A 23,124-nucleotide genomic window follows, 5' to 3' on the forward strand; every position below is an offset into this window, starting at 1 on the left:
TACAGTATTTTAGATTTTATTCAGTAAGCTGGTTCGCCAAATAATTTTACTGGCGATCCTCAAGTCATAATGGAGGCCGTGTATGTATGATCAGTGATCACTATCGGTCTTTTACAATAAATTTGTTTTAAAACAATTTAAACAAAGCACAATTTTGTATTTTACATCAGTGAGTAATATTTTCTTTTATTGTTTAAAATGATAAACTTCTGTTTTACAATAGACAAGATACAATCAATATAATTATAATTACTCTATTTATTTCTTCATTTTTGTTTTTTCTTAAATAAACCTGATATAATAATAATTACAAATCAATAGTTTAGTTTTAAACTAAAATTATTCAAATATGTTCACATATTTCATTTTTTAAATTGTTCGTAACATTAACTTACTTAGGCCAAAGATATATTTTTTATTTGAAATTATTAAAAAGAAAATTAAAAAAAAAAAAAAACAAAACAAAACACAAACATAAGAATTTTAAAATAAATTATTTAAAAAAAACACAGCGGACCTTTTAAATTATTATTATTTACAAAATAAACAAAATCCTTAAATATATAATAATAATTGTTTTAAAACAAAAATTACTATGCAAATTTTGAATAATCTTGACTGTTTGCAGTTTCTTAATTGTTTTTTCTTCAAACTCCCTAAGAGGAATAAATTATTATTTTATTAACAAATTTAAAATTGTTTTAAAAACACAAAAATACTTTTAACTTTATTGTTTACACTCTTGCTTAGTTCCACATTCTTTTAAGCTTATACTTTTATTTTTATTTTTTAAAACTTCCATGACTGTGTATAGGATTTTTATTTCAGCATTCAAACACCGAAGAAAGCGAAAGTAAATTAAGGTTTAGACAGAGCATATTGGAGGAGAAAGTCTAAATAACATATACCCACTGACATTTTTATCTACTATTAAATTAAATAATAATAATAATAGTAGTTTGTTATAAGTTCGAAATGCGGATTTCAAATAAATAGTTTTCACACATGGGAGCGGTTTGGTTGTTTTCTGAAATATTATTCTTTTTTTTAGTTATCATCACTTTCTTTAATAATTCTTTTTTATTTATTCTTAAATATCTAACTAATTTTTTTCGCTTTGCTTCGTAAATACATAAATGTTTCTTTATTTTTAAATTTCTTTTTGTTTTATTGTTTATTTTTATTTATCTCTTCTTCTATTGTTTATTTTTTGTTTACATAGTTTTTATTTGTTTTGTTATTTACTCGATATTTATTACACTAGTTATTTATTTAGTTAAGCTTATAAAGTACTACTTCACCTGAGTCCGTATATGTTGCAAAAATTCATAATATGATAAACTAGATTCACTTCGATCATCTACGAGCTTTTCAATAAATGTTGATTTCGCCGTACTTGTATCCCTGAAAGTGAGGAAAAATTAAAAATTGTTAAACAAATTTTGGAGTAAAATCTAACTTTGGAGTAAAATGGAACATTTTTGTTTACTAAGTAAAGATGGATTTTAAGGAGTCATAAAATTCTTTCTAACGTTAGTAAAATGGGGGTTCATTTTTAAAATAAAAGATAAGCTTTAAGTTTAAATCGCCAAAATGATTTAGATTAGATTAGATAAATTTTTATTGCTCGTCTTAAATAATTTACATTGTTTACAAAAATAAAAAAAAAACATGGCATTCTGCCGTGTGCCTAGTTGACAAAACATAAATTGGAAACTTATTTTTTATGAAATATAATTTATAAATAAACAAATTAGGTACATGATTAAAATTATTTTTTTTTTCACCACGCAGCTTTACCATCATTAATCGAAATCCCCTCTACGCTGTATTCATCCCGGAAATAGTTTTTCACCTCCAAATTGTGATTTAGTTGACTGTAAATTGCTCTGTGCAGAAACCAAGTTGCTTCATTAAGTCGTGTTTCCCATAACATATCATCCACTTTTGAAAATAGGTGGTACAATGATCCATTGATTGAAATCAAAGTTATCTATGTTAAGGCCCATGTCACTCTACCTAGCAAGTTTCATCCATTCTGCATACCATTCCGACTTCTCTCAAATAGTTTGAAGCGCCACTATCTTCGGTAATCGTTAATTATCCATATTCATGATTTTGAGCACATAATCAATCTGTATTCGAAGTGTTCGTACAAAGAGTGGCCTCAGTCCCGTTTCCAACATAACTATATAGTTCGGCGTATTTGGTGGCAGCCGGAAGATCCTTTTAACGTAGAAGCGTAGCGATTAGTCCACATCTTCATATTGCTTCGCTCTCCACATTTGAGCTGCATAGAAAAAGATTGATTCTGCTACTACCTTAAAAACAGTGTACTTACTGCTCTGTGCGATATTTCTGTTTGAGAAACACCTACTCCAAGATGCTCTGATGGCGGCTTTTGCACTTGTAAGTTTTTCCAGCGGGTAAGAAATCTACTAAGTCTTCGATAAATAGAGCGAATAGGCTTGGACTCATCGTACAACCTTGTCTAACGCCTGATTCACTTCTGAACCAATCCGATCCTTCTGTACCATTCCCAAAATGCCGCATTAGTATCCAAATACCCAGGCTTTTCAGGACTTTTCCAAATATTAACGAGATTTCCATACCAAAGAGCTTATAAAAAAGAGCTTGCCTATTCACCGTGTCAAATGCAGACTTAAAATCCACGAAAAACGCGTATAACTTCTTCCTTCTTCTTATAAATGAATCCGCAATGCTTTTCAGAACAAAGATATGATCGATTGTTGAGTAAAGCCTGCCTGAGATTCATTCAACAGCTTATTTTGTTCAATCCATTTAATGAGCCGTGTTTGCAGAACAGCTGTAAATATTTTATAACACGGATTTAGAAAGGATATTCCTCGATAGTTCGACATCTCAGACCAGTTTCCTTTTTTGTGGATCGGAAAAATGATTGATTGCCTAATTTCTTGAGGAATCATTCCTGTTTCCAACACCTCGTTGTAAAGTGCAGTAAGCTTACTTATTAACTCAACGGTTCAATACTTAAAAAATTCCGCTGGTATCTCATTGGAGGCTGCCGATTTTCCATCCTTCATTTTGTTCATTGCTGCATCCATCTCTTCTATTGTTATATTTGCGTCCAAAACTTCATTATAAATACCCAGATCGATAGGCGAACTAAAAAAGCTATACAGTGGTCAAAATCGTGACAAAAATTAAGCTCGGTAGACTCTAGTGGGCTAAACACCTACCTCGCATTAGCTAAGAGGAACCAGTGCGGACAGTCCATTGTACTTACGAAGTTGGCTTAAACCAGGACGCCCGAAACCATAGGGTGAGATTGTCATTGAAATAATTTTTTGACACCAAGGTTATGCAGCGAGCTTCTGTATTGCAAACCTTTCAAAAGATGTTTTTTGGATCTTTGATAGGAATAACTTAAAGGTTTTGCCAAATTGTTTATCATCGACAAAATTTTTAAATACCTACATTTTTATTTGTTTTTTGAAAAGAAAAATTAAGGTTCTAATGATTGCTAGTTTTACATAAGAAATAAGTTTCATGTTTTCGAAGGTGGCAAAAAATCGTAGGGTAATTTTCTTTACTATAGTCCTTAATAACTCCTTTTTTTGAAGTAATTAAATTAAAATTAAAGCTCATGTCAGTAACGGCATCGGAAGCATAAACACTTCTGGATCGAAAACTGTTAAACGCGTGCCATCTAACCGTTAGGTATGGCTTAAAATGTTGTATAAATGTCACTCGTATCAGTTCATAAAGCATGGCTCGACAACACCAAATTATTTAAACAAAATCTGAACTATTTTCTCTCCTAGAAATTTTTGTAAGTCTAAAAAGAAGTCAGTAAACTACTAATCTAGGCATATTCTTGTCTTCTTTAAGACCATTTGCTGAAAACATATCAAATGCTTGACAAAAACTTGACTTTTATGTTCAAGTTATTATGGATATTGCAATTATGTGTTTACTCACCTTATGATTTGTATAAGTGGTGGATAGGGCTTATCGTCATTTAATTTAAGCATAAATCGTTTAAGTGCAGTACTTTCAGGACTATTTATTGTAGGTAAACCATAACAATAATCCGGTAATTCTGCTGTTGATTTAATACCTAAAATAACAAACGAATATATTTTGATTTCAATCAAAGCAACTCATAAATTAAAATTAAAAAACTTACCAAAAACATTTTCAAGAATATTTGCTGGAACATTAAGCCCAACATAAATAATTATCAGTCTTCCACAATCTAACAAGAAAATTGAACGCGAATCCAGACTGAAAATAAAAGCAACAAAACAATTATTAAGAATTTAAAAAGAAATAAATTTTAAATACTAACAATTCAGCTGATAATTGTAATCTTGGCAGATCGGCAATATTATCGTCGTCGTCATCGGTGTCGTTTGAATTTTGCAAATTATAGAACAAGCTGTCAATGTGATAGAACTCAGGGTAGATGTACTTCATTAGCTGATCCAATGGTAGTGTCTTGCATTCATCCATTGCAAAGACACGATCATCAAGTCGTGTACTAGTGCCAACACGAAATGCGGGCTAGAGAAAAGATTCATTGTATTCAAAAATAAATATTTTCAAATAAATATAATTTTTCTTACGTGTTTTAGTAAAGCTAAAATGTACAAAGGTAATAGTGCCAGATTTCGTGGAGCAATCAATCCGCCCTGGCCAGAGGGAAGATTCTGTGCCAATTTGAATGCACTTAAGATATCGACAGTTACATTTATAAAGGCCTCACGGGCATCGGCAACGTTTGACGAAATCGACCGATCCACAGCCATTTTCGATAGGAGTCCAATGATCGCTTCTTGATCTGCCGAATGCATTACCTCCGTCAAACTGGCTGTGACTGGAAGGCAAAGTGTGTGTACACGAATGCGACGTTCGCCCTCGCTATTGGTATATAGTAGAGCAGCTTGGAAGCATATCGTTTTAACATCTGTAAGCGATTCTTCATACGAAATCTATTTCGCGAATAAGCAATTTATTAATATTTCAGTCTTAAAAAAGGCAACAAATTGTATTGAACTTACTTGCATACCATAGCCAGCATCGGGGTTAACATTTGGCAATGAAAGAAGATCTGTCGATCGAACAAAGAAATTTCCATGGAATGTATGAACTTGCAGACCACGCGTACAGCGTATCCTCATCACAGCTTCAAAACCAATCTTTCTTACTAAATACCGCTTGAAGCATTGTTTGAACGAATCAACATGCTGAGGCTTGGTTTTTTGGTAGAGTGGAAAATGATGAACTGCTCCACCGCTGTGTTTACTAATTCCAGCTTTAGGACAAAAACAAATGAAACAAATTACTCTTGTACCTTGAAAGAAATGCTGAAGGGAACTTACACATCGTTGCCAAATCACTATATTGCTGATTGAGTAAAAATAAATCCACAGCTATTTGGTAACCTGAACATTCGAGAGCAAATCGTTTGTAAAAATCAGTAGCCGGGTTTAAGTGGGCAACATCCTTGGCTGAACGATTGTTTGGATCTTCACGAGCCTCTAAAGCACCTGGACCTTTGTTGGGAAGGCACGTTTGAAACACTGTTATGCGTCCACCAGAAGCTTGCTAAAAACAAAAAAAAAACACACCATAAATAATGTTTGAGAAAAATTCATATATCTTTGTTTTTGTTTACCATTAATTTATAGGCAACTTGCAAAGCTGCTCCCAGACAAGAACCAGGATCATGGGTTCCAGCAAATCTTTCAGGCAACTGTACTAGCAAGTCTTTAATAAGGTCTTTGCATTCCTTCAAATTAACCAACAAATTATCGGGTCGTGGAAGGAAAGGATCTGAAAATTAAATTCATGTCAAATGCAACAGAAAAAAAAGTAAAACAAAATAGTCCTTACCATCGATATCGATTAGTGTCATTTCATGAGGTTGATTATAACCTTCTGCCATGCTATAGAAATGCACCTCACTATTATACGCAATGAAACCAACTTGGGCACGTGCATCACCGGGCATATCGGTTAAATGTTTCGATAGAACATTACACACATTTTCAAGATATCCACTTTGTTGGGCAATTATCGAGACATCGAACAGGAACAAATAAATCGCTGGCTGTGGTGGCCTCAACTGTAAAAAGGAAGAAAGATTACATTAATCTTGATTTTTCAGTGATTAGAACATTATAAAAACTATAAAGGATCTTAACAGCAGCTTGGTGTAATGGATAACTAAAATATAAATTTAAGATCAAATGCAAAACCTTTAGTAGTATCATTGTAATCATAGGAAATAAAAACGTTTATATAATTCAAATAATTCTTTAACGCTCTATCTCAGAGTGACGTGACTTCTTCTGTTGCTGAAAGCGTAAACGATATTATTGACCGAATTTCCTTTGGCATAGAATAGTGTTCGTCCTATTGTTTAAAAGAGATGTTCTTACACCAAAGAGACACCTTTGCGTTCGATTTTTTAGCTGTCCAATTGAAATTTCAAAGACATTTGATGGATTTTAGCATCAAGCTTTCTTATCGAAAGTGGGTTTTAATCGAATATCCAAAAAATAAACGCTAATGTACCAAAGGGTTCCGCTTTGTCTCCGACGCTCTATTTTATTTGTATACACTATCTTTTGTCTGAAACTAATCCCCTTAATTGTTTTGCTGACGGCGATTACCTCGGCTTTTTACATTCGTTGTTAGATTCACATTTTTTGTATCCTTTAGATGCAAACTACCAAAGGTAACGTATGATAAGCTCAATCCGACCTTAAAAACAATGTTAAATGATGAATCATAAGACTGTGAAGAATTTATTGCTTCAACAACTCAATGCTGACGATTTCTGTGGGTTATACTTCAACTGAAGTTCGAGGTATATTCATAGCAGAACATCTTTAATGGAGTGATAGCATATTTTTGAATCATTTTTTAAACGATGTAACAAGTTTTGTACCCTTTCTAAAATGACTCTCTGGCCATAAGTTTTAATGCACGATTTTGAGAGCGCAACGCTCATAACTTCCTCTAGGAATAATACCGTTAACTATTTTTTCGAAACACGTGATCTTATTAGTAAAGAATGGAAGCTATGGAACCAAAGTTTCAGCTTTTGATCGCAAATCATAGTGTTAAAGAAAATTGAGCGATAATCGCATTACATAAGTGTTGAACAAATTCCAACCAAATTTTTGAACTTTTAAAACCACTTGATTTATCGCGAATGTTTGTGTATCGTACTATAAAACGTTTTGATGAGTAGAGGGCAGATTAAGAAGTGGTCGTCCACGCATCGCGCAAAAGTAAAAGCTCTCCGGAAGCAGAGGATCATTTCCAGAGAATTGGATATATCCGCCAGATCCATGTCAAGGCTTATCAGAGATGAGTTTCACATGAAAGCCTATCGTTGAGCAACAGGACATCTTCTAACTCCAAGTTTAAAAAAAATAAGAAAGAAGCAAAAATCTTTTGCAGTGGCACGCGGTAAATGGACATAGAAATATCTTGTTTACGGATGAAGAAATCTTCAAAACAGAAGAAGTTTATAATAAAAAAAATGATAAAATGTATGCGACGTCACCCAAGGGTTCAGCGTGGACACCACCCGGCTTGAGTAATGGTTTGGTGGGGGGTTTTCCATAAAGGTGTCACATCACTGCATTTTTGTAAAAAAGATGTGAAAACCGGTGCAAAAGTTTATCAAGAGAATGCTCTCGAGAATGTTGTTAAAAGATTACAAATACTCTCTTCAACGGGGAAAAATGAGTTTTCCAACAAGACTCTGCTCCAATACACAAGGCCAAAACTACACAAGATGGGCTTAGAACAACTATTTCGGATTTAATTGCAGCTGCAGATTGGCCGTCGGGGAGTCCATATTTGAATCCATTGGAGAATATGGCCTGTAAGACTCCCCATCGAAATTTGGATGGCCTAAAAGCTGCTTTGTTAACAGTAGCGTACCCATGGACACAGTGTGTGTCGCTATAGACCAATGGCCACAACGTTTGAAAGCCTGCATTAAGGCTAAAGGCGGCCATTTTGAGTAAGACTTTTTTTTTCTTAAAACTTATATTTTGAACTAATTTAAAAAATAAATTTGATGGTATAAAATGTACTAGATTTTTTTTTATTGCGCTCTTAAAATGTAACAGAATTTATTGCTGGACTAGGTAATTTATAAAGCTTTAGATTTGAGCAGGTGTAACAATTATGCACTTGAGTCTCATGGACAGGAATTAAATGTTTCTTCTAACATTTGCATATCATTATTTTATCGCTATAATCATAAACAATAATTTAGCGAAATAGCAAGTTGTACTCCTCCTCGCAATTAATACAAGCTTACTACCCCAACTTATAGGAATACTCATCAGTTGCATACATTCTGTTAAGTACAGAGAATATTTTTTAGCTGCACTGCACGAATGTGGAATGCTTTTCCAGGTTCAACATTTTCTAGTCATTGCAATATGTAGACATTCAAAACTAATGTGCATGTGTATCTACTTTCTAATCCTGTTTAAAATCATTATAAGGGTATTCTAAAAGTTGTATAGTTAAGAGATGAGTGTTATTTTAAAAATAGTATGAGCCCACATCAAAATCTGGAGACCGAAAAGACTCAAAGATATCAAAAAGTTATTAGTAAGCTATAAGCCGACAAGCACACTTCCCACAATTCATTTAACTGTCTCAGATTAAATCTTTAATTATTATCTGTAGTTCTCTTGCTAGGTTAAGTCATTACTGCTCACATTAAGGCTTCTCATTACAAAACTGTGTAGTAGAGAAGTATATAACAACAAATGCAATATAATTTTCTACTTCACAGTTTTGTTACTGTGAAGCCTTAACGTGAGTAGGTCTGCTTTATAGTACTAATGAACTTTATTTTCACAAATTCGCAAAAATAGTCCACAGCTGAAAGGGAAGTACCAAAACTTTCCCAAACACGAGCTTATTGTAGCATCTTCCACTGGTTTAAGTTGCCTCGCTTTTCTGATCTAGTTTTCATAATTAAATGCACCCCTCTATTCACTCGATTATTGTGAGCCAACATCAAACATGATCCAAAATAAGAGAAGAAAGATTTACAAAAAAATGACTTACCATATATTCGGATGGTGCTATAAATTCAATAGTGCTTGCACGAACTTCAGGCCTTCGTGTAACATCTCCGTATGTTTTTGTAGCCGGATCAAATTGGAAATCGTCTGGCACTGTGAAGCGTGACGTTAATTAGAATTCACGTTTTATCAACAACTCATAAAAATAAAACAACTTACATTCGTTGACTCTGTAACATAAATTACACTTCCACATTTTGCTATCTACAAAGTAGACAAACGGATTTATGTAGGTTCTGCATAAGCGACATCTCACAATATTTGGACACTGGATAACAGGTAAGCTCTAAACAGTAGAAACAAAAATTAGCATCAATTTTATTACTTTTATCTTTCTTAGGTTCTTATTTAAACTTACATTAACATCACGAAATGGATGAATAAGTATACCAAGTGGCAGTCTTGACTTTTGAAGTAATGAATTACTTTCTGGTATTTTAGTAACGGTACATCGCATTATGCTGCAAAAATGTTCAAGTTGAATTAACGTTCTGTTTTTTTTAATGAATAAATGATTATTTTGAATGAAACTTACTTGGGATGGCAATTAATGGACTCGTGAAATTGATTGTGCAGAGTTATTTTTGGTAATGGCAATGTTGCTGGCGACAACACATGACGATTCTGCATAAGGTCTACAGTATCCTGACCCCAAAGGCTATTGAATCCCTGTTTGACGACACTTGTATATGCACCCTGCTGACCAGGTTGTGCGGGTCCATTCGTTGATTGTTGTGCCATTGGCTGTTGTTGGTAGACTTGTTGTGGATAAGCTTGAGGTTGCTGCTGCTGTTGTGGGTTGCTTAGCAGTGGTGGAATCTTCTGCTGTTGCGGATACATCGGTCGCCTTGCTGTCATTGGCGCTGTCTGTTGTTGTTGCTGCTGCTGCTGCTGAGTTTCTGCCATCTGTGGTGGAGCCATGTTGTTGTTCAGTTGATTCTGGTTGAATGCATTTGGATAAGGAGCGGAACTTGTTGGAGGATAATTGGCGTTTTGAGGTGATGAAATAAATTGGGGTGCAGGAGGCGTTGGATAGGGCGACGGTTGTGATGGCATTGGAGTTCGAATCAAGGGAGAAGTCGGTGTGCCATAAACGTTAGGTTGTTGTTGAGAACCGCGCACAAACTGGCTGGGAGGTTGTGGAAAAACGCCACTTCCAGCATTTGTATTCAACGCCGATGTCTTGAAGTTTCCTTGAAAATTCTGAGGAAAATGCGACGGACTACTGACGGTTGTTGTCGTTGGAGGCTGCATTTGTGGAACGTTGCTAGGTTTACCCATCGAGAGATGTTGCATACTATTGGTGAGATTATTGCCGGGAGCCATTGGATTCAGCTGAGATACTGGTGGTGGTGGCATCCTTTGTTGTTGCTGTTGTTGTTGTACAAAGTGATTGGGTGAACTATTGAGAGCTGGCGATGCTGTTCGCGATGAGTTGACACTACTACTGCCACCACCAGCACCACCACCGTTTGTTAATGGTACCCCACTAGGAGGAGGTCTTAGATGCGCAGGAAGGTTTCCTTGCATACCATGCACCAGTGGTCCATTTCCATAAGCCGTCGATGTTGGAGGTTGAGGTGATGAAAGCGATACTGGAGCTGCTGCGGCTGGTGCTGATAGCGGTTGTTGCATGTACTGCGATGTTGGTGGCATAAATTGATTCATGCTTGGCATTGCCTTGGACGTTGGAGGGAAGTTACTTTGCATGGTTTTTGCAGGTTGGTGTTGTTGTTGTTGTTGCTGTCCAACTGACTGCACAGTTTGTTGAGTCATTCCATTCACCGCCATATTGCCACTTCCAGAAGATAGCTGCTGTGTCTGTGGTTGCGGCTGCAACTGTGGCTGTATTGGCGGTGGTGGATAATTTGCATTTGAAAATGACGACATTTTATTATTATTTAACTATTTCAATTTAATTATGTAGCGTGCGTACAATTATGTAGAAACCTGGAAGAGATAAACAAAGTTTATATAAAAAAAACTACTAGAAATGACATTGAAACGTAATTTGTAATCATGATAAGAAATGATATCTAATTTTAGGATTTCTTATTTTTGCTTGATTGTAGTCGCGTAGAAAGATAAGAATTGAGAATCTTGAGACAAAATTTGAGGTATAATGTCTACTAAATTATTTTCAATGACTCGAATGGAATAAATAGAAAAACAATGATGTAAATATTAAATTTGATGCGTCATAAAGGTCATCTCATATTCTTGACTTGAAAGAAAGGAATTTTTCTCATCCATCAATCATCAATTAGTTCAAGTGTAAGGTTTTCTAAACTACTGATCTTTGATAACAGGTTGCTTGGAGCTTTTCGCCTAGATGATTTTTAGTTATAGAAAATTATATTGTTGATTCTTACGATTAGAGATTATTCTACGAATTAGACACACTCCGACTTAGCGACTTAGGCTACAAGGTAATACAACATAAGCAATGTATACAATACAGATGATCAGAGAAGAAGGAAATGTATTAGATGGTTCCCTAACATTTTTCTTATTACGCTCACTAATGCTATAAATGGATGATCAGGCCGGGAATCAAAGCTTTACTAGTGACTAAGCTAAAGTATAAAAAAAAACATATATTTGTTTTGATTTGAAAAACTCTTTATTAGTGACTATTAGTTTTAATAACACTGCAAAATACATTTAAATCTATATATAGCTAACATTAAAAACCTTAGATACGATATAATTACATATATATGTAAGTCACTTTAATTAATCTAAGTTTTATCAACTTAAACATGCAAGTACTATTAATGTTTAAAAAAGCAACAAACACGGAAGTTTTTTTTTAAATAACAGAAGAGAATCAGCTTTTAATAAAAGTCATGATTTTTTATTGTAAATATTCAATGGTATGAAAATATCACTTGGATAAATATGATGACAAAATTAACAACTCAAAGTTAGAAAAACGAAAAAAGTCTGTTTATTTTGTTTCGTCATTTATTTATTTAATATGAGAATAATTATTATATCCGTGATATTGTTTTAAAAAGAATAAAAATAGCTTTTTTATTTAAGAGGTATCTTAAGTTCATATTTTGACAAATTTTGTACGTCTTCTGAACAATTTCCACATACATTTTTTCATACCTTACATTGAAAAATTGGATCCGACAGGTCTGTTACATACATATGTATATGTATGCAAAATTAACAGCAACTTGTTAACGACAGTAATGAGTGAAATATTTTTTAAGTTAAGGGTTTTTCAATAAAAGGTTTAATTTTTTGACCAATAAGAACTACGTCGTAATTACGATTTAAAATTGTTAAAACCTTTTGCAAAACTAGGCCATGTGATGCGAAGAACTAGAACCGTCTTCTTCGCTTAAAAATAACTGAGAATAATGCTGATATAGCTTGACGAAAACGTAGGTTTGTCGATCTTCGAAATTATGAACACAAACGACATTATTGTATTTTGCATAAAAACTGGAACTGCAAGATATTGATGTGGACAACGTTTACTTTTCAACAACATAGCACTGCGTGCTGCAGAAACAACAAAACTACTTTCCAAGAAAAGTTCCCTGTGCGTGATGTTTCTAAAAAAGTCATAATTGAACACTAAGACGGTGTTTCACACTACACGGTTTTCACCGTATGGCAAAAAATCGGACGGCGACATTTTGTTAGAGGCGCGAAGAAGAGCATAAAAGCTTTCATATTATACGGTCAGGGCAAAATGCCGGCACCGCTCCGTGTAGCAACCATCTACTGCCACTACAGTATACGGCAGCGGGATGACGCGGTAAGCTTAGTGGCGTAGTCACCTTTCACACTACACGGTTTTGACCGTAGGGCAAAAAAACGGACGGCGTAATTTTGTTAGAGGCGCGAAGAAGAGCATATACGCTTTCATATTATACGGTCACGATTACTAGTATGTGTACTAAGCACATGAACCCTGCATATATCGTATTTTACCGTAAGGTTAAAACCTTATAATGTGTAATAAGCCATTGATCCGGTTTATGTCGTCCGGTTTTTTGCCGTACATTCAAAACCGAGTAGTGTGAAACGAGCCTAAGCATGGTTTGTCACCATGTCGTCTATTATAAAATATACTACAAGGGGCTTTCCGGGTCTGGTTTTTCTTCGCTCATGTGAGCTAGGAGTCTAGCCAACCGGAGTCTACCCAGTTTAAGTTTTGTGACAATATCTGCTTTGAGTTAGATTGCATACAGTTCATGATTGTCGTCGGACCCATAATTCTCCGTATGGCTTTCTTCTCGAACTTGCGTTTAATTAAGCACTCAGGTCTCGGATCCATATGTGAATACTAGCAGAGTCATAATTCTTTACAATAGCAGATTAGAAGTAATGGTAGGATTTGTGGATTTAAAAAGTCATAGTCATGCCTCATCTTGACCTGTTGAGCCACATTAGTATGATTTTTCTTTCTTAATATTCATTCATTTCTAAGTTTTCTACATTTTATTAGAAGAGCACACTACTTTAATTTGGCTTAATTATGAAATATTAAGTCGTCAATGTCGAGGTACTGCCTTTTTTATATATATACATGTAAAATTAATAACTATAGGCGAGATAACTTTGAATCTTCTAAACAGAAATACCTTCAACTGAATCGGAAATCCAAATCGTTGTGTAGAGAGAAGAAAGTAACTCAAGTATGTAAAAGTACGAGAGATTTTTGGCAAAAAGCTCAAACAATAAACGGAAAGGTACATGTCATCAATAGACACCTGAATTGTGAGCCGTTAAGAGTACATTTTAATGAACTGCTCAATCATTTGACTACCACTGATGATATTGTGCAATTTGCTCAACCAGCCTTTAGCAATGAAATATTGGAATCAGCAATCGAGAAGGATGAGGTTTGTACAGCCCTAAAACGTCTCAAGGACGGCAAGGCAGCTGGAGCGGATAGAATAACTTCCGAATTCTATAAATACGGATCGGACATGTTGATAATATTGGATACTGGAGTTATACCGAAAGGATTCAAGGAAGAACTTATTTTTCCCATCCACAAAAAAGGCAATACACTAGACCCTGCAAATTATAGAGGGATTTCCTTCTTGAATGCATCCTACAAAATATACACTTCAGTTTTGCATAGTAGATTGTGGATTGATTCATACAAACTGTTGAAAGAATTTCAAGCAGGTTTCAGACAAGGGTATTCTACTGTTGACAACATTTTTGGTCTTCGAAGTGTCGCTGACTTCTTTTTGGACAGAAATAAGAAGCTATATGTCTTTTTTGTCGATTTCAAAGCAGCTTTCGTTACGATCGACCGTAATGCACTGATGTACAAGATGTACAGATTGGGAATGACATACAAATTCGGACGCGTACTGCAGAACCTGTATCTAGAAATAAAAGCAGCAGTGTGGGATGGCGAACATATTTCTCAGTGGTTTGAAACGAAGACAGGTGTAAGGCAAGGTTGCATTTTAAGTACAAGTTTATTTGCACTTTTTATCGACGATATCACCGATTGTTTGCCGGGAGGAGTAGAATATGCTGGGACTCTCATCAAGGCTCTCCTTTTCGCAGATGATTTAGTGTTGTTTGCTAATACACCAGTCACTACAGCTTATGATAAATAAACTTGGTGTGTATTGCACAACTTGGAGACCAGTTGTTAATCTAGAGAATTCGAAGGTGATGGTTTTTCGCAAAGGTGGAGGTAGAGCAAGCGGACAAGAACAGTGGTCATTCAACAATGAAAGAATAGAAGTAGTCAAGGAATACAATTATTTAGGGATCACTATGACCAAGAATAACAGTATGGAAAAACATCTAACCGAGAAACTACAAAAAGCCAAAACTACAATAAATATTGCGTGAAAAAATGTTTTTAGTAATAAAAATATAGCTCATAGCAGTAAATATAAAGTATTTGAAGCAGTAGCGGAATCAACTTTAATGTATGCAGCCCAGGTTTGGGGTAGTAAGAAGTATGAATCTGTTGAAAAACTGCTTCGTTTTTATATCAAAAGGATATTTCGACTACCACCAAACTCTCCAAACTACATGCTCATGCTGGAAACGGGTATCTCTCCTCTATTTATTAAATCTCTGAAATTGAATATTGACTATATATGTAATGTCCTTGAGATGTCAGATGAACGTCTCCCAAAAAAAGCAGCACTTCACACAATACGAAGTAAATCAGGTTGGTTTAGAGATTCGTTGGAGCTAGCGGAAGAAGCAAATATAAATTTAGCACCAGATGAGTATCAAAGGTGGAAACCCGCTCTCTACCACTTGATTTCACAAGTAGACGAAAAATGTAGATTCATCTATAGAATGTCATATAGCAAGCTGAACTACAACCTCAACCAAAGGAACTACTTTCGAGATGATTTACCAACGGAGCAAATATCTTTGATATTTAGACTAAGGGGAGAACTTCTCAATCTAAATTACAAACCTCATCGCGAAGACCTGCCTTTACTGTGCGAATTATGCAATATGGGTGAAAGAGAAAACATTTTTCATTTTATGGGTAGATGTCCTGTTCTACGAGAAACAAGAAGACATGTCTTTGGTAGTGACGTCTTATCAGAAGAACGTATAACATATTTTCTTAATGAAGCATTAAAGTATAGGAATAGAATTATAAATGAAAAATTTTAATTAAGTAATATCAAACAAAGTTGTCAATCGGGTAGACGGCGAATAGCTATGCATTATTGTTGTAAAATTGTATGTATTAATTAATTATTTGTAAATAAAATTACTACTACTACTCGTACTACTACTACATATAAAATAGATTTGTCCCTTGAACTTTGCACAGACTTTTCTTTATATAGTATTTTATTACATCAACTCGTTCCAGCAAAATCACAACAATTGGCTTAGAATGAGTTCAGGGCTATGTATATCCGTCCCAAGATTTTAAAAACTAACAAATTTTGCTCGCCAAAGTCAAGTCGGGGTTTTTAAAAATGCCTTTGGTCGAATATCACATGATTGACTTTAAGAACCACTAAAATTATAGTCAATTCAACTATATCTGTCTCTAAAACATTACTATCACAAAATTGACAATTAATTTAAGTCGATTCTCATACATTTTTTATGACAATTAATCGTAATAAAAGAAGAAATTGTGTCATTTTGTAATTCGTGTAAATACGACATAAAGGTATTAATTAATTATGTATGTATTTACGTACATATGAATAATGGAAAAGATAAAGAAACCTACATTTTATAAGACTTCATTGACATTGAAAGTATGCGACTTGGTAAAAAAGACATTTATTCATTTATTATTGTGGTTCGATATTATTTTACATTTTCGTATACAATGTTTACTTTGGATATATAGAAAATTAAATTCTTTACAGCTTAGTTCTTAATACCAATATAAAATAAATTCAACTGAGAAACAATAATTTTTAAGGGAAACAAAATGTTTAATTGAAGATATTAAGAATTAGCTCATTGCCAGAATAAGAACATCTTCTAAAAAACTTGACTTGCAAATTACAAATTAAACTTGAGTTGCTTAAAATTAGCCTTGTCGTGGAGCCTGAATGTAGAATAATGCCTTGGCAAATTTAGCATTAATTTTAATATTTTGTTTGCAATCTTTGAAAAAGCTTTTTTTAAGAAGGTTTCAGCGCAGTCAAACCACACTGGGGCATCATAAGTAAGTATAGGCTGGAAAATAGTTTTCAATATACAAATTTTATTATGCACACCAAGACCTGATTTGCTGTTTATGAACGGGTATAAAATTCTTATTAAAAGATTAGTTTTGTTAATCGTGTTGGCGATATGTTTGTCAAAAGTCAGTTTCTTGTCAAGTGTTACCCCTAGATACTTGCGGTTTTCAGATCAAGTGATATTGTTGGATAACAAAGTTTGTGGCAAAAACTCTGATTTTCTTCGCTGTAAAAACCAAATAACTTGCGATTTTTGAGCATTAACCTTCATTTTCCAGTTATGATAAGAGTTTTGTAGGGTATTAAGTGAGCATTGTAGACTACAAACATATCAAATGTAGTGTTAGCGTCCATAGATGGCAGTTCGGACACGTAAACGTTACACAGTATGGGTCCCAGCACAGACCCTTGTGGAATCACTAACTATATCATAAAGAATAGAGTTTACACTGCCTGAGTATACAGCAAGTGTTCTGTTTTTTGTCCAAAAAACCAGACCAGTCGATAATTTAGCTTTACCGCTTCTGATAATTTTTAATAAATCCCTTTCTACTGGACTATTTCTGAATCAATTGTAATTTTCATATGTAAGTTCTATTTACAAATCAGGCGCAAAAAATTAGTAGTAAATTATCGTGAAATTTCAAAAATCTCTGCAATCCTTAAATTATTTGATCATAGTAAAGGATCATTTGTTTTTTAATATAAAAGAACATATTTGTAATGAGCAGCATGGATTTATTTCAGGTAAATCAACTTCAACAAATCTCATGCTTTATTGTAGATATGTCACCGATGCTTTTGAATCTGGCTATCACGTTGACACTATCTATAGTGATTTTGTCAAAGCTTTTGACTCAATTCGTCATACAATTCTTACAGCTAAACTAAATGTTTTCGGTATTCATGGGTTGCTTTTGAAAGGGATATCTAGCTGCATCTATGATATGACAGAACACAATGTGTGAAATTGGGAAATTTTGTTTCAAGTATTAATAAAGTTTCATCTGGAGTTCCTCAAGAAAGTTACCTTGGACCACTCCTTTTTAATATTTTCGTTAATGAAATCACATTTCTTTTTTAAAATGCTTTATGTTTAATGTATGCTGATGACCATAAAATATATCTTTGCATACAAAATTGAAATAATCATCAAAATCTTCAAAATGATTTAAATATTTTATCCGTTTGGTGTGAAAGAAATGTTCTTTCTTTGAATATACAAAAATTTAATGTTTTTACTGCTCATCGAACTTTGGTTGCAATGATAAACAACAACCAAATTTTCAATTAAATTCTTGATCGCAAATCTGAGATTTATGATCTTGGAGTCATTTTCGATTCAAAATTGTTTTTTTCGTTACATGTGGACTATATTACAGCCAGGTCTAGTTCAATGCTTGGTTTCGTTAAGCGAAAATGCAATGAGTTCTCTGACCCTTACGCTTTAAAATCAGTTTACATGTCTTTAGATCTATTGTTTTGTTCATTTTGATGGTCTCCTTCTACTTCTATTAGGATAACACGTATTGAAAGAGTGCAAAAGGCTTTTACAAGATTTGTAGTTAGGCAGTTAAAATGAAGAATTGACGCTCCATTATATGTATCTGGTGTGCCTTAATTGGACTTTATTCATTAGAAAAAAGACGGTCTATTCAGTGTTTGTCGTCTGTGCATGATGTATTTTCTTGTCTATTAAGTGTCCACCGATTCTTACTAGTTTCAGATCTATATTCCAGAGAGAGAATTGCGGTAACGTCATTCTTTTAATAATCCAAAATATAGATACAATTATGGTTGCAATCAATCCTTTTCTAGGTGTATTAAACTTTTCAATTCTTTAGGTAATGAACTTGATCTCTCAACAAACAGATTTGAATTAATTAATTTACGAAATATTGTACATTAGCTTTAAGATAGGTATTTATTTAAATATACTTATTTATATATACATATATGTATATTGTATATATATTTGGTTATATTACTCATTGAATTGTTAGTAATCTGAAATATATAACATCCGTAGAAGAATACAAAAAATAAATAAATAATTTTGAATTAAGTTACTTTTGACGTGATTTTTAATTCTTAAAATTGAATGGCTTGTGGAGTGACTAGCTTAAAAGCCAAACTGCTCATTAGGGTATATGTTTGCAATAGGTTTGATTAGCTTTTCAAACAATCTACCAATCGTACTTAATAAACTAAAAAGAGGCTGGGATGCGACCCACACTGATAACTTCCCATCCCGTCTGTCGATTTGTCGATTTGCTTAAAAGTTTGTCTGTATGTATTTTTACCAAATTTGCGCACTATTTTTTGTAGATTTTATTTTTTATGAAAAAACGGACTGTTGGATTTTTATGTAAAAAATACTGAATCTTGAAAACAATATTTTCTCTGAAATAAAATAAGTTTGAAGAAAATATTTTTAATTTTTAAAAAGCTATTTGAGCCGAAAGTAAATTTTTACTAAGTTTTAGTAGGTATTGATTTTCTTAGAATTTTATTTTTTGTAAAAAAAACTGTCAATTCGAATTTTTTAAAAATTTTACCAAATGTTGAAAACAATATTTCTTATAAGATAAAATTAGTTTGAAGCCAATATTTAAAATTTTTGAAGAGATATTTGAGTCGAAAATCAATTTTTACCAACTTTTATACATCTTTTTTCAGGTTTTTATTTTTAGTAAAAAAACTGTCAGTTCGATTTTTCTCAAAATTTGTCCTAATGTTGAAAACAATATTTCTTATAAGAAAAAATTAGTAAGAACCTATTATCTCAAAGTTTTTAAAAGATCTTTGAGTCGAAAATCATTTTTTACGAACTTTTGTTAATTTTTTTTCGGTTTTTAATTTTTTGTACAAAAACTGTCAAATCGATTTTTTTCAAACTTTAACTGAATGTTGACAACAAGATGTTTAGAAAGATAAAAGTAAATTAAAGCTAATATCTCAAAGTTTTGAAAAGATATTTGAGTCGAAAATCAATTTTTACAAACTTTTATACATTTTTTTTTGGGTTTTTATTTTTTGTAAAAAAACTGTCAATTAGATTTTTCTCAAAATTTTATCAGATGTCAAAAACATTATTCTTCGTTGCACGAAATTGTTTTAGAGATGAAATCATATTTCAGTCGTAAAATTTTGGAGGTGACAAATTTTTTTTTTCAGTTTTATTGATTTATAAAAAAAAACGTTATATTGATTTTTTCAAAAAATATACCTGTTTGGTATCACGTTACAATATATTATATAAAATTTAATTCAAGTCTCTAGCGTTTTTGGTTCGTAAGATATTTAAGGTTAACCAAAATTTTCACCTTTTTTTCAAACTGCTATGGTAAAAAAACCACCCACGCAATTTTCTTGAGAGCCCTTTCTGCATTTTTCTGCCTTATTATCTGTATAACAAAATTTATTTGAAGTCGATATCTCTTCTGGTTCTTGAGCTATGGACGACGAAAAAACGTCGCGAACGTACGGACGTACGGACGTACAAACGTACGTACACACGCACGCACAGACATCTTTCTAAAAATCTTTTATTTCAACTCTAGGGACCTTGAAACGTCGAGAAATGTCAAAATTTTCAATTTGACAAATCGGACCCATTACAATAACTTCCTATGGGAAGTTAATAAACCTATTTCTACTACGATTATTCTTTGCTTTACTAAGTTTGCAGATACAGTGGACTCTCGCTAACTTGAACATACGATAACTTAAACAGTCCAATAACTTGAACATGATATTTTTCCTTTTATGTGCTCTGTAGCTTGAACAGGCAATTTGTAAGGCTCTTTGCCTTAAACTTTTTTATTGCTGACTCTATAACTTGAATAATTATGAAATTTTGGACTCTATAACTTGAACAAATAAATTTTATATCAACAGGAGTTTGAATTTCCTCATTGCAGGTTACTACGTTTGTAAACTGTTTTTTCATACAAGGGGATTTCCCGGAATTTGCTATTTTGTATGTGTTTAAGATTTTATTTATTTTGCGGTAAGTTTTGTGCAAGCAGGAACGTGATAATAAAATTTTCCAGTAAATTTTGTGCAATATTTTGAAGTGCGTGTTTGGAAATTAAGTTTAAAGTTTAAGATGTTTAAAGATTCAAAATGGGTTTAAAAAAAGGACAAAAAATTAGAATGTTGACACTTAAACAAAAGGCAGCAATTATTGAACAAATAAAGAAAGGAAAAAGCGTTACGGTTTGTGCAAAGGAATTTAGTGTTTCAAAAGGTACGATATGCAATATAAAGCGCAATGAGAAACAAATCACAGCAAGGATCGCGAATACTTTTTCTGGACCAGGCAAAATGTGCACAATTAAAAAAGCTGAGCATCCAAGAATGGAAAGGATCCTTTACATATGGTTCCTGAATCAGCGCAAAAAAATGTTCCGATAAGCGGAAACATTTTAAGAGAGAAAGCCAAACAGTTGTTTATAAAGTATAAGAGTCAAGAAGGTAGCTCTTTCAATGCTAGTTCTGGGTGGTTTCAGAAATGGAAGAGAAGATTCGGTATTCGATTGCTTACTATTAGTGGAGAAAAATTAGCTGCTGATCCATTCAAAATTGAGCCATTCAAAAAAAAACTTGAAGATAAAATCGCCGCTCTTCAACTGACAACACAATAAATTTACAACGTTGATGAAACTGCACTGTTTTGGAAGTTGTTGCCCAAAAAAACCTATGTATCGTTTAATGAAAAAAGTGCATTTGGAGGAAAAATTCCTAAGCAAAGAGTGACTTTACTCCTCGGTTCTAACGCCACAGGTACCCACAAACTCGTTCTTATGATCATTGGTAAGTCGAAAAATCCACGGTGTTAGACAATGCTCCATGCCATCCATCGGCAGAAGAGTTAAGGTATCTTAACGGAGACATTTGCACAATGTTCTTACCACCGAATGTCACTGCGTTAGTTCAGCCGATGGATCAAAATGGCATAAGAATTACGAAGCTGCATTATAAGTCAAACTTGCTGTCGTTGGTCATTGCCAACAAAAATGAAGATATAATTTCTGCCCTAAACAACTTCAATTTGCGCCAAGGTATTACATTGATGTCAAAATCGTGGGATCAAGTAACTTCTCAAATTCTTGAAAAATAATGGAACCCCATTTTAAATGATGTCGATAACAGTTTCTTTAACGACGAAGATGATGTCCCATTATCTACTCTCAGAGACCGCTGGAGGGAAAACTTGATTGCAGATGGGGAAGAAGCACCCTTGATACATTTGCTCGAACAAATAGACAATAATCAGGTAACATTTCTTGACTTTAAGTACAAAACAGTAGGTACCTAATGAACAAACTTTTAGTTTTCAATCCAACAGCATTACACCGAAGAAGAAGTAAACGAATGGTACCGCGATGAAGATGTTCCTGATGGTGTTGAAGATGAAGACATCGATTCGAAAAATGAATCTGACGCGGGTGATGTTATAATGGTGCAAAACATTGTAACTGACACCGAAGCCATCGAATCAATTGATAAAGTGATCGATTGGGCCAGTCAAAATAACAGAACATCAGAGAAAGTGCGCTAAAAAATGTTTTGCAGAAAACTATGCAATGTAAAATAACAAATTTTTTTCCAAAGTTGGTTTAAATATAATTGTGTTTTGTGTCAATTACTAACATTTAAAATAATATAATGAAAACGTATAAAAACGAAGACTTTTTTATTTTTTCCAGTAACTTGAACAATCCAGTAACTTAAACAGGCCTCGTTTCGTAGGTGTTCAAGTTATCGAGATTCCACTGTATCTATAACTTTTGCTTTCTTACAATAATTCGAGAAATACAAAAGAATCATATAACAATTGAAAACCATTGTAAGATACTTGGTGGCCGTTGATGGTAAGACTTTAAGCAACCTGTTGCTCATCAAGACCATATGATTTTTTGAGTTTTAATTGTTTAATTAACTCTTTCACAAAAATGTTTTTAAAAAAGTTGTTACGTAACTTGGTAAGGAATTGATTTTAATAAGCTTATCTTAAACAATATTTTTAGTCACAATGTCACTGAGATCGGATTAAATGTTTTTGGCCAAAACATTCGGCCATTGCGGTTACCTTTTCAAATTATGTAACAAGAACACAGCCATTGACTGCAAGAGGCGGTATGGTTTAAAAAATAATATATTATTTAAACAGCAAGTATCTACGTATTATATTCTTGTCTAAAATAGTATTCAATCAAAAAATATATACCTATTCTATGGATTGTTATTGTCAATTAAAAATGTTCATATTTTTGCTCTCACTTTCTTCCATTGAACTACGACAATTATTCAAAACAATAATAATA

At 33.4% G+C, this 23,124-nt stretch overlaps 1 protein-coding gene and 1 long non-coding RNA gene across 3 annotated transcripts in view; one reads left to right on the top strand and one right to left on the bottom strand.

The window, feature by feature from the left end:
• Nucleotides 1-23,124, bottom strand: part of LOC129949228 (protein transport protein Sec24A) — a 31,616-nt gene continuing 8,492 nt past the window's right edge. The window contains exons 1-14 of one of the 2 annotated variants that reach the window (XM_056060554.1): nt 11,486-11,508; nt 9,649-11,063; nt 9,472-9,574; nt 9,273-9,399; nt 9,097-9,206; nt 5,881-6,112; nt 5,663-5,820; nt 5,367-5,592; nt 5,046-5,299; nt 4,611-4,976; nt 4,334-4,548; nt 4,172-4,269; nt 3,964-4,102; nt 1-1,404 (exon numbers count right to left, since the gene is read on the bottom strand). In XM_056060554.1, coding sequence (XP_055916529.1) covers nt 1,293-1,404; nt 3,964-4,102; nt 4,172-4,269; nt 4,334-4,548; nt 4,611-4,976; nt 5,046-5,299; nt 5,367-5,592; nt 5,663-5,820; nt 5,881-6,112; nt 9,097-9,206; nt 9,273-9,399; nt 9,472-9,574; nt 9,649-11,003 — 3,495 coding nt within the window. In that variant the 5' untranslated portion in view covers nt 11,004-11,063; nt 11,486-11,508 and the 3' untranslated portion in view covers nt 1-1,292. Of the gene's footprint in view, nt 1,405-3,963; nt 4,103-4,171; nt 4,270-4,333; nt 4,549-4,610; nt 4,977-5,045; nt 5,300-5,366; nt 5,593-5,662; nt 5,821-5,880; nt 6,113-9,096; nt 9,207-9,272; nt 9,400-9,471; nt 9,575-9,648; nt 11,064-11,485; nt 11,509-23,124 lie in introns of those variants that run through there. The other variant, XM_056060553.1, reaches the window with a different exon arrangement.
• LOC129949229 (uncharacterized) lies at nt 9,272-9,647 on the top strand. Its single transcript, XR_008782016.1, has 2 exons — nt 9,272-9,392; nt 9,454-9,647. It is a non-coding gene; the product is annotated as an uncharacterized LOC129949229 (long non-coding RNA).

The sequence above is a fragment of the Eupeodes corollae genome, chromosome 3 (assembly GCF_945859685.1).
Source record: "Eupeodes corollae chromosome 3, idEupCoro1.1, whole genome shotgun sequence".
Lineage (NCBI taxonomy): Eukaryota > Metazoa > Arthropoda > Insecta > Diptera > Syrphidae > Eupeodes > Eupeodes corollae.